General features: G+C 40.2%; 1 protein-coding gene across 1 annotated transcript in view; it reads left to right on the top strand.

Annotated features, from left to right (window-relative positions):
• ZNF449 (zinc finger protein 449) overlaps positions 1–17,303 on the top strand; it is a 45,566-nt gene extending 28,263 nt beyond the window's left edge. Inside the window, exons 3-4 of the mRNA XM_044911919.1 lie at positions 16,107–16,220; positions 16,420–17,303. Of these exons, the coding sequence (XP_044767854.1) occupies positions 16,107–16,220; positions 16,420–17,303 (998 nt within the window). The remainder of the gene's footprint in view (positions 1–16,106; positions 16,221–16,419) is intronic.
• Positions 17,304–20,110: the final 2,807 nt, after the last annotated feature.

Raw genomic sequence — 20,110 nt, 5'->3', positions numbered from 1 at the left:
AAGCGCGGGACATTACGTGGGATTCAAAACCCCTTCAGCTCATGACCCCGCTCAAAAAGCCTATTTTTCTCTTTTCAATTTTTTTGTTGTAAAACACACATAAGATTTAGTGTTGTAATCATTTTGACGTGTATAGTTCAGTGGTATTGAATACATTCGTAATGTGAAACCATCCCTACCATCCATTTCCATAACTATTTTCTTTTTTTTTTTTTTAAGATTTTTTATTTATTTATTTGAGAGAGAGAATGAGATAGAGCATGAGAGGGGGGAGGGTCAGAGGGAACAGCAGACTCCCCGCTGAGCAGGGAGCCCGATGCGGGACTCGATCCCGGGACTCTAGGATCATGACCTGAGCCGAAGGCAGTCGCTTAACCAACTGAGCCACCCAGGCGCCCTCCATAACTATTTTCATCCTGTAAAACTGAAACCCCATACTCATTTAAACAATAACTTCGCATCTCCCCAGACCCTGGAGACTACCATTCAACTTTCTGTCTCTCTGAATTGGACTCCTCTATGTACCTCATATAAACGGAATGATACAGTATCTGTCGTAATGAATGGAATGATACAGTATCTGTCGTTTTGTGACTGGCTTATTTCACTTAGCAGAATGACCTTAAGGTTTATCCAGGTTGTAGTGAGGGTCAGTGTTTCCATCCAAGTAAAGGCCAAATAATATGCCACTGTGTATCTGTGCCACAGTTTATCCATTTTCCATAAGGATGTACTTGGGTTGCTTCTATGTTTTAGCTGTTGTGAATAATGCCTGTATGAACATGGGTGTGCAGATATCTTTTTGAGACGCTGCTTTTACTTCACTGGGGCATATGACCAGAGGTGGAATTGCTGAGTCACATGGGAATTCTGTTTTTAATTGTTTGAGGAGCAGCCCCGCTGGTTTCCACAGCGGCTACACCAGTTTACATGCCCAGCAGCCGTGCATGACCTTTCCAGTTTCTCCACATCCTCACCAATCCTTGTTGCTTTCTGTTTTGTGATAGTAGCATTCCTAATCGATGTGAGGTGGCATCTCAGGGTAGTTTGGATTTGCACTTCCCAAGTGATTAATGGTGTTGAACTTGTGCTTATTGACCATTTGGATATCTTCTTTGGAGAATGTCTGTTCACATCCTTTTTTGCACATTGCAAAATCAGGTTGCTTTTTGTCGTTGAATTTTAGAGTTCTCTGTATATTCTGGATATTCATTCTTTATGAGATAGGATTGGCAAATATTTTTCCCATTTGCGGGTTGCCTTTTTACTCTGTTGAAGCTTTTGATAAATTTTTAAATTTTTCATGAAGTACTCTGTGTCCACTTTTTTCTTTTGTTGCCTATATACATTAGGTGTCATAGCCAAGAAATTATTGCCAAATTCAGTGCCTTGAAGCTTTCCCTCTATGTTTTCTTCTAAGAGTTTTATAATTTTAGGTCCACATTTTCGGTCTTTGATCCGTTTTGTGTTAATTTTTGCATGTGCTTTTATGTAAGGTTCTAACTTCATTCATTTGCACATGCATAATCCAGTTTTTCTAGCAATATATGTTGAAAAGTGTATTGTTTCTCTGTTGAATGATCTTGCTATCATTGTTAACAATCATTTCACCATATATATGAAGGTTTATTTATGGGCTCTCTATTCTGTTCCTTTGGTCTATATGCCTGTCTTTATGCCAGTACCAAACTATTTTGATTACTGTTACTTTTTATTAAGTTTTGAAATCAGGAAGTGTGAGACCTCTAGCTTTTTTTGTCCTTTCCAAGATTTTTTTTGTCTGTTTGGGCATCCCTGGAGATTCCATAGAAATTTTAGGTATGGATTTTTCTTTTTTCTTTTTTCTTTTTTTTAAAGATTTTATTTATTTATTTGAGAGATAGAGAGAGCGTGAGAGTGGGGAGGGTCAGAGGGAGAAACAGACTCCCTGCTGAGCAGGGAGCCCGATGCGGGACTCGATCCCAGGACTCCAGGATCATGACCTGAGCCGAAGGCAGTTGCTTAATCAACTGAGCCACCCAGGCGCCCTAGGTATGGATTTTTCTATTAAACTTTTTTTTTTTTCCTTAAGAGAGACAGTGAGCAGCAGTTGGGTGTAGAGGGAGAGGGAGAGAGAGAATTGTAAGCAGGCTCCATGCCCAGCCGGAGCCTGATGTGGGGCTCGATCTCATGACCCTGAGATCATGACCTGAGCTAAAATCAAGAGCTGGACGCTTAACTGACTGAGCCAGCCAGGTGCCCCTGGGCTTTTCTATTAATGCAAAAAAGAGTATCATTGGGTTTTTTTTTTTAATTTATTATTTTTTAAAAGATTTTATTTATTTATTTGACAGAGAGAGAGAGAGAGAGAACACAAGCAGGGGGAGCAGGAGAGGGAGAAGCAAGCTCCCCGCTGAGCAGGGAGCCCGATGCGGGGCTCGATCCCAGGATCCTGGGATCATGACCTGAGCCGAAGGCAGACGCTTAACAACTGAGCCACCCAGGCGCCCCGCTCATTGGGGTTTTGATAGAGATTGTATTGAATCTGTACATCATTTTTGGTAGTATTGACATCTTAACAATATCAACATGGGGTGTGTTTTCCTTTATTTATATCTTCCTTAATTTCTTTTACCAATGTTTTGTAATTTTTATTGTACAAATCTTTCACATACTTGTTAACTCCTAAGATTTTTATTCTTTTCAATGCTATCGTAAATGGAATTGTTTTCATAGTTTCCAGAATTTTTCATTGTTCATTGTTAGTATATAGAAGTGGAACTGATTTTTGCAAGTTCATTTTGTATCCTGGTACTTTGCCGAATTCATTTATGAATTTTAACGATTTTTTAATGCAATCTTCAAGGTGTCTACATATTAGATCATATAATCTGCCAATAGAGGTCATTTTACTTCGTCTTTTGCAGTTTGAATGCCTTTTATTTCTTTTTTTTTTTTTTAAAGATTTTATTTATTTATTTGACAGAGAGAGACACAGTGAGAGAGGGAACACAAGCAGGGGGAGTGGGAGAGGGAGAAGCAGGCTTCCTGCTGAGCAGGGAGGCCGATGTGGGGCTCGATCCCAGGACCCTGGGATCCTGACCTGAGCTGAAGGCAGACGCTTAATGACTGAGCCACCCAGGCGCCCTGCCTTTTATTTCTTTTTATTGCCTAATTGTTCTAGCTAGAACTTCCAGTACTGTGTTGAATAGAGTGGCCAAAGCAGGCATCCTTGCCTTCTACCTGACCTTAGAGGAAAGCTTTCAGTCTTTCACCATTGAGTATAAAGTTCCCTGTGGGTTTTTCATATATGGCTTTTATTAAGTGGAGACAATTTCCTTCTGTTCCTATTTTGTTGAGTGTTTTTTTTTTTTTTATCATGAAAGGGTGTTGAATTCTGTCAAATGCTTTTTCCACATCATTTGAGATGATAATGTGTTTTTTTTTCCTTTAATGTGCATTGCACTGACTGATTTTCATATGTTGGAACATCCTTGCTTTCCAGGAACAAATATCACATGGTCATGGTATAGAATCCTTTTAATATGCTGCTGAATCCAATTTGCTATTTTTTTCAGGTTTTTTTGTATCAGTGTTCATAAGGGATATTGGTGTGTTATTTTCTTATAGTGTCTTTTCTGGCTTTATATCAGGGTAATGTTGGCCTCAGAGAATGAGTTATGAAGTGTCTCCTCCCCTTCATTTTTTTTTTGAAAAATTTTTTTTATGATTTTATTTATTTATTTGAGAGAGAGAGAGCACAAGCAGGGAGAGGGGCATAGGGAAAAGGAGAAGCAGGCTCCCCACTGAGCAGGGAGCCCAACCGCGAGGCTTGATCCCAGGACCCTGAGATCATGACCCGAGCGGAAGGCAGACGCTTAACCAACTAAGCCACCCAGGTGTGCCTTTTTGAAAAGTTTAAGAACAGTTTGTATTAGTTCTTCTCTAAATGTTTGGTAGAATCTGCCAGTGAAGCCATCAGGTCTAGGGCTTTTCTTTGTTGGGAGATTTTTGATTGTTGCTTCAATCTCTTTACTGGTTATAGGTGTATTCAGATTTTTCTATTTCTTTATGATTTAGTCTTGGTAGGTTTTGTGTTTCTGGTAATTTATCCATTTCATCTAGGTTATCCAGTTTGTTCATGTACAATTGTTCATAGTACTCTTGTAATTCTTTTTATTTATGTAGAATCATTGGTAATACCACCACTTTAATTTTTTTTTAAAAGATTTTTTATTTATTTTTTAACAGAGAGAAAGACAGCAAGAGAGGGAACACAAGCAGAGGGAGTGGGAGAGCGAGAAGCAGGCTTCCCGCTGAGCAGGGAGCCCCATGTGGGACTCGATCCCAGGACCCCGGGATCATGACCTGAGCCGAAGGCAGATGCTTAATGACTGAGCCACCCAGGCGCCCCCACCACTTTAATTTTTTAAATTCTTTATTTAAATTCAATGTAGTAACATACTGTATTAGTTTCAGAGGTAGAATTTAGTGATTCGTCAGTTGCAAATAATACCCAGTGCTCATTCCATCAAGTGCCCTCCTTAATGCCCATCACCCAGTTACCCCATCCCCCCCCCACCTCCCCTCCAGCAGCCCTCAGTTTATTTCCTAGAGTTCAGTGTCACTTATGGTTTGCCTCCCTCTCTATTTTCATCTTATTTCATTTTTCCTTTTTATTTTTAATAATTTGAGCCTTCTTTCTCTTTTCCTTGGTGCATCTAGCTAAACGTTTCTCAAGGTCATCGATCTTTTCAAAAAACCAGTTTTTGGTTTCATTGATTTTCCCTATTGTCTTTCTAGTCTTTATTTTGTTTATCTCTGCCTATTCTTTATTGTTTCCTTCCTTCTGCTAGCTTTGGGTTTAGTTTTTTTCTTTTCTTATTAGTTCCTTAAATTATAAATTTATGTTATTGTTTTGAGATCTTTTTTGTTTACTAATGTAAGTACTTATAACTATAAATTCCCTACTTAGCATTGCATTCATTGTGTCTCATAAGTTTTGGTACTTTGCATTTTCATTTTCATTTATTTCTAAGTATTTTCTAATTTTCTTTGTGATTTCTTGCATACATTGGTTAAGAGATGTTATTTAATTTTCACAAATTTGTCAAGTTTCCAGTTTTCCTTCTATTCTAACTTCATCCCATTGGGGTTGGAGTATGTACTTTGAATGATATCTATATTTTTAAATATATTGGAACTAACTTGTGGCCTAACATATGGTCTGTATCCCAGAAACTGTCTCATGTGCACTTGAGAAGAATCTGACATTTTTATTCTAGTCATCTTAGTAGGTGTTAAGTACTATCTAATCGAGGTTTTGATTTGTGTTTCTTCAAAGACTAATGGTGTTGAGCATCTTTTCATGGGCTTATTGGTCATTTGTATACCTTTATTGGAGAAATGCCTATTTAGATTTTTTGCCTATTTTTAAATTGGATTATATGTATTTTTATTATTGAGTTGTGTATGATCTTTGTATATTCTAGATAAAAGTCTGTTACTAGATACATGACTTGTAAATATTCTTTCATGTTCTGTGGTTTGTCTTCTCACTTTTTCTTTTTTTTTAAATTTTATTATGTTAATCACCATACATTGCATCATTAGTTTTTGATGTAGTGATCCATGATTCATTGTTTGCATATAACACCCAGTGCTCCATTCAGTACGTGCCCTGTTTAATACCCATCACCAGGCTAACCCATCCCCCACAGAACCCTGTTTGTTTCTCAGAGTCCATAGTCTCTCATGGTTCGTCTCCCCTTCCAATTTCCCCCTCTTCATTTTTCCCTTCCTACTATCTTCTTCTTTTTTTTTTTTTAACATATAATGTATTATTTGTTTCAGAGGTGTAAGTCTGTCTCACTTCCTTTTTTAAAAGATTTTATTTATTTATTTGAGAGAGAGTGAGCGAATGAGAGAGCACGAGCAGAGAAAGAGGGAGAAGCAGGCCCCTGCTAAGCAGGGAGACCAAGGCGGGGCTTGATCCCAGGACCCTGGCTGGGATCATGACCTGAGCCGAAGGCAGACACTTCACCAACTGAGCCACCCTGGTGCCCTTCTTTTCACTTTCTTAATAGTGTTCTTTGTAGCACAGTTTTTCTAAATTTTGATGAAGTCCAATTTAATTATTTTTTCTTTTGTTGGTTGTATTTTTTATGTCATATCTTAGAAATCATTGCCTAATACAAGGTCCTGAAAATTTACCCCTAAATTTTCTCCTAAGAGTTTATAGTTTCAGCTTGCATTTAACACTTTAATTCATTTTCAATTAATTTTAGTATAAGTTGCACAGTAACGGTCCAAATAATATGTATATTTATATATATATTTTTAAAGATTTTATTTATTTACTTGAGAGAGAGAGTATGAGCAGTGGGGAGGGGCAGAGGGAGAGGGAGAAACAGGCTCCCCGCTGAGCAGGGAGACTGACATGGGGCTCGATCCCAGGACCCTGGGATCACGACCTGAGCCGAAGGCAGACGCTTAACCGACTGAGCCACCCGGGCACCCCTATTTATATATATTTTTGCATGTTCAGTTGTTTCAGCATGATTTGCTAAAAAGGTCATTCTTTTCACATTGAATGGCCTTGAAACCCTTGTCAAAAATCAGTTGACCACAGGTATATAGGTTTGTTGCTGGACAGTCATTTCTATTCCATTGATGTTTATGTCTATTCTTATGGAAATACCACACTGTCTTTATTATTGCATTGTAGTATGTTTGGAAATACGAAAACGTGAGGACTCTCAACTTTTTTCTTTTTCAAGATTGTTTTGGCTGTTCTGAGTTTGTTACAATTCCATGTGATATTTAGAATTAGCTTATCAGTTTCTACAAAGAAGTCAGCTGGGATTCTGGTAGGGGTTGTGTTGAACCTGTAGATCAATTTGGGGAGTATTGCCGTGTTAACAATATTAAATTTGTGATGCATGCACACGGGGTGCTTTTCCATTTATTTAGATCTTATTTCAGTTTTTACAATATTTTATAGTTTCCCAAGTATAAGTTTTGAACTCCTTTTATTAAATTTGTTCCTAAGTAAATTTTATTCTTTTTTTTTTTTAAAGATTTTATTTATTTATTTGACAGAGAGAGAGAGACAGCGAGAGCAGGAATACAAGCAGGGGGAGTGGGAGAGGGAGAAGCAGGCTTTCCGCCGAGCAGGGAGCCCGATGCGGGGCTCGATCCCAGGACCTGGGATCATGACCTGAGCTGAAGGCAGACGCTTAACGATTGAGCCACCCAGGCGCCCCTAAATTTTATTCTTTTTAATAGCATTGTCAGTGGAATTGTTTTCTTTTTTTTTTTAATTTTATTTATTTATCAGAGAGAGGGAGAGCACAAGCAGGGGGAGTGGCAGGCAGAGAGAGAAGCAGGCTCCCAAGGAGCAGGGAGCCCGATGCGGGACTCGATCCCAGGACCCTGGGATCATGACCTGAGCCGAAGGCAGACACTTAACCATCTGAGCCACCCAGGTGCCCTCCTTAACTTTTTTTTTTAAAGATTTTATTTATTTATTTGACAGAGAGAGAGACAGCGAGAGAGGGAACACAAGCAGGGGGAGTGGGAGAGGGAGAAGCAGGCTTCCCGCCGAGTAGGGAGCCCGATGTGGGGCTCCATCCCAGGACCCTGGGATCATGACCTGAGCCAAAGGCAGACGCTTAATGACTGAGCCACCCAGGCACCCCAACTGTTTTTTTTAAAGATTTGATTTATTTGTCAGAGATGGAACACAAGCAGGGGGAGTGGGAGAGGGAGAAGCAGGCTCCCCGCTGAGCAAGGAGCCCCATGTGGCAGGACCCTGGATCATGACCTGAGCTGAAAGCAGAGGCTTAACCCACTGAGCCACCCAGGCATCCCTATTTCCTTAACTTTTGAATGTTAAATCAACATTGCGTTCCTGAGATAAATACCACTTGATCCTGGTGTGTAATTCATATTATATGTTGCTGGATTTGGTTTGCTAGTATTTTGTTGAAGATTTTTGCATCCATTTTCATCAGAGATACTGGTCTGTAGTTTTTTTGGTCTTGTCTTTATCAGATTTTGTTATCAGGGTAATAATTGGCTTCATAGAATGAGTGGGGAAGTCTTCCCTCCTTTTCTAGTTTTTGGAAGTGTTAAGGATTTCTATTTTTTCTTTTGTTGTTTATACTTTGGATGTCATATTTAAGAAACTGTTGCCTAATTCAAGGTCATGAAGATTTATACCTATGTTTCCTTCTAAGAATCTTGTGGATTTAGCTCTTAAATTTAGGTCATTGATCCATTTTGAATTAACATTTGTATGTGATGTGAGGAATGGGACCAACTTCATTTTTTCGCATGTGAACATCCAGTTGTCCCAGCACCGTTTGTTGAGGAGACTGTTCTCTCCCCATTGAATTTTCTTGGTACCTTTGTCAAAAATCAATTGACAATAAATGTCAAGGATATTTCTGGAATACTGATTCTTTTCCATTGATACATTTTTCTTTCCGTATGCCAGTGAAGTGAGTTGGAAAGTATTGCATTCTCTTCTATTCAGTGAGAGATTATGTAGAATCAGTGTAAATTATTTATTTATTTATGCATTTATTTATTCAAAGATTTTATGTATGTATTTGACAGAGAGAGCAGGAGAGCCCAGGCATGGGGAGTGGCAGAGGGAGAAGCAGGCTCCCCACTGAGTAAGGAGCCCGACGCAGGGCTTGATCCCAGGACCCTGGGATCACGACCCAAGCCAAAGGCAGTGGCTTAACCAGTTGAGCCACCCAGGCGCCCCTCAGTGTTAATTCTTTAAGTGTTTGGTAGAATTCACCATTGAAGCCATCCGGGCCTGGGCTTTTCTTTGTGAGAAGTGTTTTGATTACTAATTTAGTCTCTTTACTAGTTATAGGTCTATTCCAATTTTATATTTCTTCTTCAATCAATTTTGGGTAGTTTGTAGGTTTCTAGGAATTTGTACATTTCATTTATCTAATTTATTTTCCATACAGTTGTTCATAGTATTACTTTATAATTCTTTTTATTTCCATAAGGTTAGTAGTAATGTCTCCCTTTTCATTTCTGATTGTAATAATTTGAGTTTTCTCTCTTGTTCTCTTGGTCAATTTACTGAAGTTTTGTCAATTTTGTTAAATTTTTTTCAAGGAACCCACCTTGGTTTCATTGATTTTTCTCTATTGTTTTACTGTTCTATATTTCATTAAATCCTGCTCTTATCTTTATGATTATCTTTCTCGTTGTTCTAGGTTTCATTTGCTCTTCTTTTTCTAGTGTTTTAAGTGCAAAGTTAGGTTATTATTTTGAGATTTTTCTTTTTTTTTAATAAAGTCATTCATAGCTATAAATTTCCCTTTAAGCACTGGTTTAGGTATTTCCTAAGTTTTGGTGTATTGTATGTTCATTTTCATTTATTTCAAAATATTTCTAATTTCCCTTTTGATTTTTTCCTTTGATTGTCTATTTAGGAGTGTGTTGTTTATTTTCCATGTATTTGCGGACTCCCCAAATTTCTTTCTGTTATTTATTTCTAATTTCATTCCACTTTTCTGGGAGAATATAAATTGTAATTGTGATCCTTTTACATTCTTGAACATTTTTTTTTATGGTATAGCGTCTTGACTGACGTGGAGAATTTTCCATGTGCACTTAAGAAGAATGCATATTCTGCACTTCTTGGTTGGAGTGTTCTATAAATGTCTGTGACATTTAGTTGGTTTATAGTTTTTTGTCTTCTATTGTTGATATTCCGCCTAATTTTCTATCCAGCAGTATAAAGAGGGTTTGTATTCTCCAACTATCATTGCTCAATTGTCTATTTCTTTTACTATTTTTGTCAGTTTTTGTAATTATGTATTTGGTACTGTGTTTTTAAGTGCACATATGGTTATAATTGTTACATCTTCCCGATTGATTGGTCATTTTATCATTATAAAATGATCCTCTTTATCTCTAGTAACTTCTTTTGTTTTGATGTCCATTTCGTCTGCTGTTAGTGTAGTCAGTCACTCTGGCTGTCTTGTGGTTATTTACATGATACATCTTTGTCCATCCCTTTACTTTCAGTCTGTTTGTATCTTTGAATCTAAAGTGTCTCCCATAGGCAGCATATAGTTGGATTTTTAAAATCTAGTAGGACAGTCTTTGCCTTTTGAATTGTTTAGTCTATACGTATTTAATCTTATTTTTGATACGGTGTAATTTATATCTGCCATTTTACTTTTTGTTTCTATATGTCTCATATCTTTTTTGTTTCTCTTTCCTTCGTGCTGATTTCTTTTTAGCACTAAGTAAATGTTTTGAATGTAACACTTTATGTAAATGAATTTTCAGCATTTTTTTAAAGTTATTTCCTTAGTGGTTACTCTAGGGATTAGCATGTACATCTTAACATAATCAGCTTTAGACTTATATTAATTTAATGCTAGTGAAATATAGAAATATTTCTCCTGGGGCGCCTGGGTGAATCAGTTGGTTAAGTGTCCAATTCTTGATTTCGGCTCAGGTCATGATCTCAGGTGTGTGAGATCAAGCCCATTGTTGGGCTCTGCACTGGGTGTGGAGCCTGCTTAAGATTCTCTCTCTCCGGACGCCTGGGCGGCTCAGTCAGTTGAGTGTCTGCCTTCGGCTCAGGTCATGATCCTGGAATCCTGGGATCGAGTCCCACGTGGGGCTCCTTGCTCAGCGGGGAGCCTGCTTCTCCCTCTGCCTGCTGCTTCCCCTGCTTGTGCTCTCTCTCTCTGACAAATAAGTAAATAAAATCTTAAAAGATTATCTCTCTCCCTCTCCTTCTGCCCCTCCCCCCTCTAAAAAAAGAAATATTTTTTCTATATAGCTTTATTCTCTTTTCTCCCTTCTTGTGGTATTGCTTTCATACATATTACATTAAAAATGTTAGAAACTCAACTGTATATTGTTAAAGGTATTAGTTTATATAATTTTAACACTTCTAAAAGAGCTAGAGGGAGAAGGAATACAAATAGATATTACAGCTTTTGTTGTATTAACCTTATTTATATTTCTGGTTTTCTTCATTTTTACTGTAGATTAGTTATTAACTGGAGTCATTTTTTTAAAAGATTTTATTTATTTATTTGACAGAGAGAGAGAGAGACAGCGAGAGAGGGAACACAAGCAGGGGGAATGGGAGAGGGAAGCAGGCTTCCCGCTGAGCAGGGAGCCCGATGTGGGGCTCGATCCCAGGACCCTGGGATCATGACCTGAGCTGAAGGCAGACACTTAATGACCGAGCCACCCAGGCGCCCCTGGAGTCATTTCTTTAGCCCAGTACAGTTTGGCTCTCATCCACCTCATTTGTGCACATGTATTACATGTCTAGATTATTTGCTCAACGATGCACCACATATATATTGTTTTATACAATTGCTTTTAAAATCTTTTAAGAGAAAAAAGAAACAAATTAGTATTTATACTATCTTGTATAATTATGTAATCACCCTTACTTGTGCCCTTTTTTTTTTCGTGTAGATTCAGATAACCATTTGGAATCACTAGCTTTCAGACTGAGGAACTTCCTTTATTTAGTATTTCTTTCTTTTTTTTATTTTATTTGACAGAGAGAAAGAGAGAGAGAGTACAAGCTGGGAAGCAGCAGGCAGAGGGAGAGGGAGAAGCAGGCTCCCTGCAGGGAGCCCGACGTGGGGCTTGGTCCTAGGACTCTGGGATCGTGACCTGAGCTGAAGGCCAGCGCTTAACCGACTGAGCCACCCAGGCGCCCCTATTTAGTATTTCTTGTTAGGCAAGAGTGCTTACCAATGAATTCTCTCGGTTTTTGCTTATCAGTAATGTTATTTCACATTCATTTTTTAATTATTTATTTATTTATTTTTGAGAAAGAGAGAGGGTGTGAGCAGGGAGGAGGTGCAGAGGGAGAGGGAGAGAGAGAATCTCAAGCAGGCTTCCCACCCAGTGCAGAGCCTGACACGGGGCTTGATCTCACGACCCTGAGATCATGACCTGAGCCGAAATCAAGAGTCCGATGCTTAACTGGCTGAGCCACCCAGGTGCCTCTCACGTTCATTTTTTAAAGATAGCTTTTCTGGTTATAAGATTCTTGGTTGGCATTTTTCATTTTTCTTTGAACACTTTGAATTTGCTATCCTCCTGTCTTCTGGCCTCCACTGTTGCTGATGAGAACTCAGCTTTTAATTTCATTTGGGTTCCCTTGTAAGTGACAAGTCATTTTTCTCCTGCTCTCTTTCAAGGTTTTCTTCCTTTTATGTGACTTTTAGGAGTTTTGCTATCATACATCTGTTTGTAGATCTTTTCGTGTTTCTTACTTGGAACTCATTGAGCGTCCTAGATGTGTAGGTGAATGTATCAGTACATTTGGGCAGTTTGGGGCCGTTATTTGTTCATTTTTTTTTCTGCTCCTTTTTCTCACTCCTCTCTTGGTTCTCATTATATATCAGTTAGTACACTGAGTGGCACCCCACTTTTCTCTGAGGTTCCATTCATTTCCCTTCATTCTTTTTTTTCTCTCTGTTCTTCTGATAGTATAATCTCTTTTGATCTGTCTTCAAGTTCACTAATTCTTCTGACAGTTCAGATCTCTTCTTGAGCTATTCTAATGAATTTTCCATTTCAGTTATTGTACTTTTCAACTCCAGAATTTCCATTGGATGCTTTTTTATACTTTCTATTTATTGATACTCTCTGTTTGATGTGATGTGATGTTTGTCATCATAATTTTACTTTGCTTCTTTAATCATGGTTTCCTTTCATTCTTGGAACATACTCATGATGGCTACTTTCAAGTCTTTGTTGAATTTAGTATGTAGTCACTCACATAGGCAGATTCTGTTGCCTGCTCTTTTTTTTCCAGTGTATGAGTCATGCTTTCCTGTCCACATGCGTGTCTCATCATGTTTTGTTGGAAACTGGACATTTTAGATAATATATTGTAGCAACTCTCTGTTCTTCTTTCTTCTCCCCAGGGCTTGTTATTGTTATTTGTTTGTTTATTTGTTTGGTAAATGGCTGCATTATTTTAGTGAAGTCTAGTCCACTCCTAAATGTTAAGCATTTGATGTTGCTCCTCAGGGAGCACACAGCCCTGGGTGTGCACACAGTCACCCTTGAATGACAATACTTTTTACAGGGTTTTCTTTGGCTGTCTCTTTCTCTGACCTGAGCCAGCCATTAATTGCCAGCTAATTGCTCTATTGTTTTCAACAGTGCTCTGGAGCATAATTTCTCTGCAGATGAATCCAGTCAATTCCAGACACCTTTTTGGGGCTAATTCCTAAGGTCAATTTTTGAGATTTGTTCTGATCCCAGGAGGGCTCCTCCTAGCTGTCTTTTCCCCCAGTTCTCTCCCGCAAACTAGTCAGCCTACGGTTTAGGGTGTATAGTCAATTAATCTATCAAATTCTTTCCAGTTGCCTTGCATTATAACCTCTGCTCTTTTTGAGAGTATCCTTAGGATTGACTGTTTTCATTCTCTGTTGCAAATGAATCAGTTTCTGTGCAAATACATTAGGAGCTACCTGTTTTAAGGTCTGCTTTCCCCGCCCCCCCAGGCCAAATCTCTGATACTTCGCTCTGGAGGTAGGCAAAGTGGTGTGCTTATCTCTGCGTGATGTTGCTACTCTAGGAGCTGAGCACGAGGTGTGGGTGTCAGATCTTCTTGGGTTGCCTCTGCAGGCACAGAACTACTACTGCCTTCCGATCACCATTGCCTTACGAGGACAATCAGGGAGTCCTCTAGGATTCGCAGCAGTACTACACCCAGGGTAGATCCTTCATGCCACCAGTAGGGACTGGGTAGATAAAAGGAGCCCCCAGCCTCTCAGCCACATTGCTTGGACTTTAGAATCAACAATGGTTAGCTGGGGGTAAGATGAGAAATGCTGACATCCTGCCCCTCCCAGGAAGCTAGCCCTCTGAAAGGGAGCTGGGGGAGCGGCTGCCCCAGGCCCTTAGCTATGCCAATCTAGCCTGGAGCTGGGAGAGGCACTAAAGAGAACTGTTGTGGTTTAAAATCTTAAGACTCTGGGTGCCTGAGGGGCGCCTGGGTGGCTCGGTTGGTTAAGCGTCTACCTTCGGCTCAGGTCATGATCCCAGGGTCCTGGGATCGAGCCCCGATTCCAGGCTCCCTGCTCAGCGGGGAGCCTGCTTCTCCCTCTCCCTCTGCACTCCCCCTGCCTGTGTTCTTTCTCTCTGTTAAATAAAGAAAGAAAATCTTTAAAAAAATAAAATCTTAAGACTCTCCCTATTATCTGTGAATTTTAGCAGATTTAAAAAAATAGATGTTTCCTAGTTTGCTATAGGCCCTTAGGACCAATGTTTTTTGTTATTTTTTTATTTTTTTATTTTTAATCATTTTCCCCAGTTTCCCTGGGAGGTAAGCCTGCAGAGCCCCTCATGGTCCCATGCTGGAAGTCCGTCTCCCCTGCTATGTTTAGGTCATAAGTCCGTATTTTACACCTCCGCCTTTGCTACTCTGCTTATTTCAAGTTTCTGTTTGCTCTCGCTTTTTCTTCATGGTAGCCTTCCTTCTGTCTGTGACCCCCAGTTTTGTTTGAGCTGTGCCATGTTACCCTTTGAGCCCACTTGTAGTTTTGAAATCTAAACAAAAACAATACAGTGAGTTTAAACAGAATTTTATTTGAAATACATTTTTGTTAATCTTAAAAGGTCTTTTTTCCATGAGAATATAAAATAAGGTATCTTAGTCCCCTTCCTGTTTTGACATGTTTTGAAACTTAAATTTTCATTAACTTGCCAATGTTATTTTAATAATGCTAATATTTAAGAAAATAATGCTAATATTTAAACAGCATCCTGCATTTGGATTTATTTCATTTTTTTAAAAGATTTTATTTATTTATTTGAGAGAGAGAGAGCACAAGCAGGGGGAACAGCAGTGGGCAGAGGCAGAAGCAGGCTCCCCGCTGAGCAGGGAGCCTCCTGATACGGGGCTTGATCCCAGGACTCTGGGATCATGACCTGAGCTGAAGGCAGATGCTTAACTAACTGAGCTGCCCCCGTATCTAGACTTAAAATCAGCAATTCCCACACGTTATTGCAGACCAATATACTTTGCTGGAGCTGAGGAAGGGGAGGAAGGGTCGTGGAAGGAGAATGGAAGCCATAGCAGCTCTCAGTGGGCGGGGGGGGGGGGGGGGGGGGGGGGGGAGGGGTGGTAGGACACAGGGGACAGGGGACAGCAGTGTCAAATCTTGTCCTAGTTCTTTTTTTTTAAGAGAGAGAGAGAGAATCTTAACCAAGCTCCAGGCTCAGTGAAGAGCATGATGCAGGGCTCGATCTCACAACCCTGAGACCATGACCGGAGCCGAAACCAAGAGTCGGCCGCTTAACAGGCTGAGCCACCCAGGCGCTCTCTTGTCCCAGTTGTTCTTAGATTGACAGTGAGAAACACTTCGAGAGTTGTTTGGGTTAATTTCAAGAGAGTGCACTTCGAGACTTGGGCTGAAGCAAACGGCTTTTGCTCATTGCCAGCTTCGTCGTTTTCCATTTTAATTGGAAAATCTCAATGGAAATGATTCTAGTAAACAGTTTCCTAAGCCCTACTTTTAGCTCTCTCTGCACTTGGTACTCAGTAGCAGCATTTCTCAGTTTCAATATTGCCAAAACTTTATGAAGATTTACTTCCTATTTTGGCTCCAACCTGAATAATCGAACATCAAAGTAGATACAGAAATCATTTAGTGCATTGATTTCAACACAGAGAAACATTCACTCCCCTTCCATTGATTAGAGGAGAGTAGCCTTGAATTTCATGTTTCGTTCTTTTTTTTTTTTTTAAAGATTTTATTTATGTATTTGACAGAGAGAAAGACAGCGAGAGAGGGAACACAAGCAGAGAGAGTGGGAGAGGGAGAAGCAGGCTTCCCGCTGAGCAGGGAGCCCGATGCGGGGCTCGGTCCCAGGACCCTGGGATCGTGACCTGAGCCGAAGGCAGACGCTTAACGACTGAGCCACCCAGGCGCCCCTATGTTTCGTTCTTAATCTTTAAAAAAGAGGCTCTCGTAAGAAGTCCTGGGTGGAGTCATTCTAACTGGGGAGGAAGTAGACACTAAGCGGCCGCGTGTCCAGGATATCATCAAGGAAAAACCTATCATGCTTCTTGTCTTTCTTACGGCCAGGATATCCCGTACCAAAGCTTGACGTGAGCTTTCCATTGGAGCCTCGGGAAGAAGCGTGGGTGAAGGAACTACAAGATTCCAAAGAAATGAAGCAATTACTTGATTCCAAGATAGGTAAGTAATTGTTCACTGATACCACAAAAGGGAGAAAAGAGAAATTCAGCCTTGATCAGGAGAGAGAGTTTGGGATTCTCCATAGGAATTTCTGTTTTCCTACTGGTGGTTTAATACAACTCTTCACTTTCCCTCGTGTTTTTGTTTTTTTTCCTCCGTGGGACACGGTGACAGCTGCCATTTCTCTGTCTTCTCTCAGGTTTTGAGATCGGGATAGAAAACGAAGATGATACTTCGAAACAGAAAAAACTGGAGAACATGTACCCATTTATTGTTACTCTAGAGGGGAATGCTCTCCACGGGCCCATCTTGCAGAAGGACTATGTACAGTTGGGGAATCAATGGGAGAGCCCCCCAGAGGATTTACAGACAGATTTAACAAAACTGGTAGATCATCAGGACCGCCCGGCAGGAGAGAAACCTGAAAATTCCAACGTGGAAGAACCTCTTAACCCCAGGCCCCAGAAGAAAAAGAGTCCAGGGGACAAACCTCACCGATGTCCTCAGTGTGGGAAGTGTTTTGCTCGGAAGTCCCAACTTACGGGGCACCAGAGAATTCACTCAGGAGAGGAGCCCCATAAATGCCCTGAGTGTGGAAAAAGATTCCTCCGTAGTTCAGACCTTTATAGGCACCAACGGCTTCACACAGGGGAGAGACCCTATGAGTGCACCGTGTGTAACAAGCGATTCACTCGGCGGTCACACCTGATAGGCCACCAGAGAACCCATTCTGAAGAAGAAACGTACAAATGCCTGGAGTGTGGGAAAAGCTTTTGTCATGGATCGAGTCTCAAAAGGCATCTGAAAACGCATTCGGGTGAAAAACCTCACAGATGTCCCAGTTGTGGTAAAAGTTTTAGTAGACTGACAGCTCTAACTTTGCATCAGAGAACTCACACAGAAGAGAGACCTTTTAAATGTACTTACTGTGGGAAAAGCTTTAGACAGAGACCAAGCCTTGTTATTCATTTACGAATCCATACAGGGGAGAAGCCATATAAGTGTAGTCATTGTTCTAAAAGCTTCAGGCAGAGGGCAGGCCTTATTATGCACCAGGTCACTCACTTTAGAGGACTTCTTTGAGAATTGTCAAAGGCAGCAGGCTCCTACAGAAATTGACACTCAAAAAAAAAAAAAAAATCTTAACCGGCAGCAGCCTGTTTGTCTTGGAGGAATCTTTTCGTTTGAGCTTCTGAGAACAGGTTTTAAGAACTATTTTAAAACCCCGTCTTCCAAAGTATATGAATTCTAGCGTATCCATCTAGTCTTGCAGTGTTCCCAGATTCGATTTATTCTGTCTCTTACTTATTTTTTATATATATTTTTTTTATGACCATGAAATCTTTTGTGTCCCGGGCCAGCCGTATCATAGATATAAAGCATAAAGCATATCACAGTTGACAGTCCTTTTCAGGGTAGGGTTAATATGATGGATAATCGTGTCCACCAACATATCTCCTGTAGCAGCACCAGAATTATTCTGCTGTCATTATTTTTTTTTAAACAGCAACTCTTTTTTTTTTTTTTAAAGATTTTGTTTATTTATTTGACAGAGAGAGACAGTGAGAGAGGGAACACAAGCAGGGGGAGTGGGAGAGGGAGAAGCAGGCTCCCCGCTGAACAGAGAGCCCGATGCGGGGCTCGATCCCAGGACCCTGGGATCAGGACCTGAGCCGAAGGTAGACGCTCAACGACTGAGCCACCCAGGCACCCCTCTGCTGTCATTATTAAAGGTGATTATATTCGTTCAAAGCTTTATGTGTCGTAACTAGCAAGAAAGGAGACAGTGTATTTTGTGAAATAATAAAAATGTGTCGGGAACACATTTGCCTGGTAAGAACGGGGTTATTTCCATAGAAAGTTTTTATGTTTAAGGAAATTAAGATTTTTACCCTTTAGTTATGAATTGTGCAGAGTTGGCTAGTCTGCTTAGTCGGCGGTCTGGGGTGATGCTGCTTAGAGCCGAGTATTCATTTGAGGATTTCTTTTGTTCACAGAATAAGTAAGCTCTTTGTGGAAGAATCCGTTTGACAGTTGATGTCATCCAAGTAGAATTTGATTTAATTTAGACTGACTGAGGAACCAGTGTCTGTTGCTTGGTACTCCTTTGGTATTCACCCCTGTGTCTCTCAGTGCTTTTAAAATTTTACCCATTCTTTAATTCAGTGTCCCCCTAACTATGTGTCGTAGAGCACTTAGTTCTACAAGATACTTTACAAATAACTTTGGGACTCCCTGCTGTCTCCACTTTCTAGATTCACGGTGCCCACCAGCGTATGAGGATGTCTGAGAGGCCCTCCAGTAAAGGTGTGGCAAGAGCACCTCTTTTGGCTCAATGTTTTGCCAACCTATTTGACCCCAGAACCCCTTTTCATGTACACCCAGTGATAACCCAGAGAACCAGTATTCTGCAGATACTCCTTGGAACACACTGTCTTTAACAAATATATCTATAGCTGTCAGTATAGTCTTGTCGCTCCCAAGCCTAGTTATCTCCAGTTGTTTCAAGGGTGTTATGAAAAGTTCTTTACATATATACATTTTTTTTTTATGTAATACACACACACACACACACACACACATCATTTTAAGGAGGTGTGAGGGTCACTAATTGAGATAATTTATATGTCGCTCAGTGATTCTCAACCTCTTTGAAATTTACTTATAACCACACACACATATTGCTACTTATATAAACATTCTCATGTAATCGTGGTAATGACTCAACGTCCTGTAACAAGGGAAGAGCTCTCTTTGTCAGTTATAGCTGTTGATACCTGAAAATATTCCTTCAGCCTACCTAGTTCCTTGTTGTGAAATACAAGAGGTAGGACATTCAAGTATTTTCCCTTTTTGAAGATACCAGTCATTCTTTCCCTAACCTAGAATTACGGAAAGTATATATTTTTTTTCTCTTCCATTGAAGTTCTCGGAAGTGATATTGACTATAAATATTTCGGGGGCAACTACGATGTGCCCAGCTAGTCCTGTTCTAGGCTTAATGGAAACCAGTAAAGACATTAATCTGTGAGTCAGGTGCATAAGGAGTTTATAATATCGTTAGTTAAACAAGAGTTGGGAAACACATGGAGAACAATGCAAGAGAGTTTGGAATTAAGTGCCAAATCATATGAAGCGCTAGAGCCAGGGTGTGTCTTTAATTCTTGTCATCCGGGTCCCTGTAAGATGCTGCTATAAGTGTGGGGTTAACGTTGAGATCCCAGTAGCAATAAACATGTAACGTGGGAGGAGTCTGAATGTAGAGATGAACAATACGGAATGTAATGGCTTCTCTTTTCTCTCTTGTGGACTTGCATTCAAACCAGGACAGTGCCTTAGAAAGGATGTGCCCAACTGCTCTGTATCTATGCAATATTTTAATAAAGTGGAAATGTGTATGCTCGTCCTGCCTCGATCACGTTAATAATGGTTTGCGCAACTCAGAACCGCTCGCTTCCCTGAGCCGTGGCGACAAGCACCACAGTTGACCCCTGCTCCCACCCTACGTTGCAATCACTTTACTCCAGCATGCGTGGTGCTGGGTTTATGCATCATTCTGAGCATTTAATACAGTCAGTTTTAGCTAGGAGGCTTAGTTGCCGTCATCATACAAGCTGCATCCTCCCCGCCCCCCCCATCTATAGCATAAATGCACAACTGGATTTTGCAGCTTAGAAGACATCTATTATCTATTTCTTTGTTCTACTGTCATGTATGTAACAGGCACTAATCAATATTTGTGGCATTGAGTCAAGAAATATGTGAAATAATTCTTGGAAACATATATCCCAGTGGATGTGCCTAGTGGATCCTATTGGATGTGCGTAGTTATATTTCTGAACATTTCCAAAAGGTAGTGGCAAAATACAGTCCCTACCTCCTTAGCGTTT

This window comes from Neomonachus schauinslandi, chromosome X, assembly GCF_002201575.2.
Source record: "Neomonachus schauinslandi chromosome X, ASM220157v2, whole genome shotgun sequence".
Lineage (NCBI taxonomy): Eukaryota > Metazoa > Chordata > Mammalia > Carnivora > Phocidae > Neomonachus > Neomonachus schauinslandi.
Note: the sequence above shows the minus strand (reverse complement) of the source record. Positions and strands in the feature narration are given on the sequence as shown.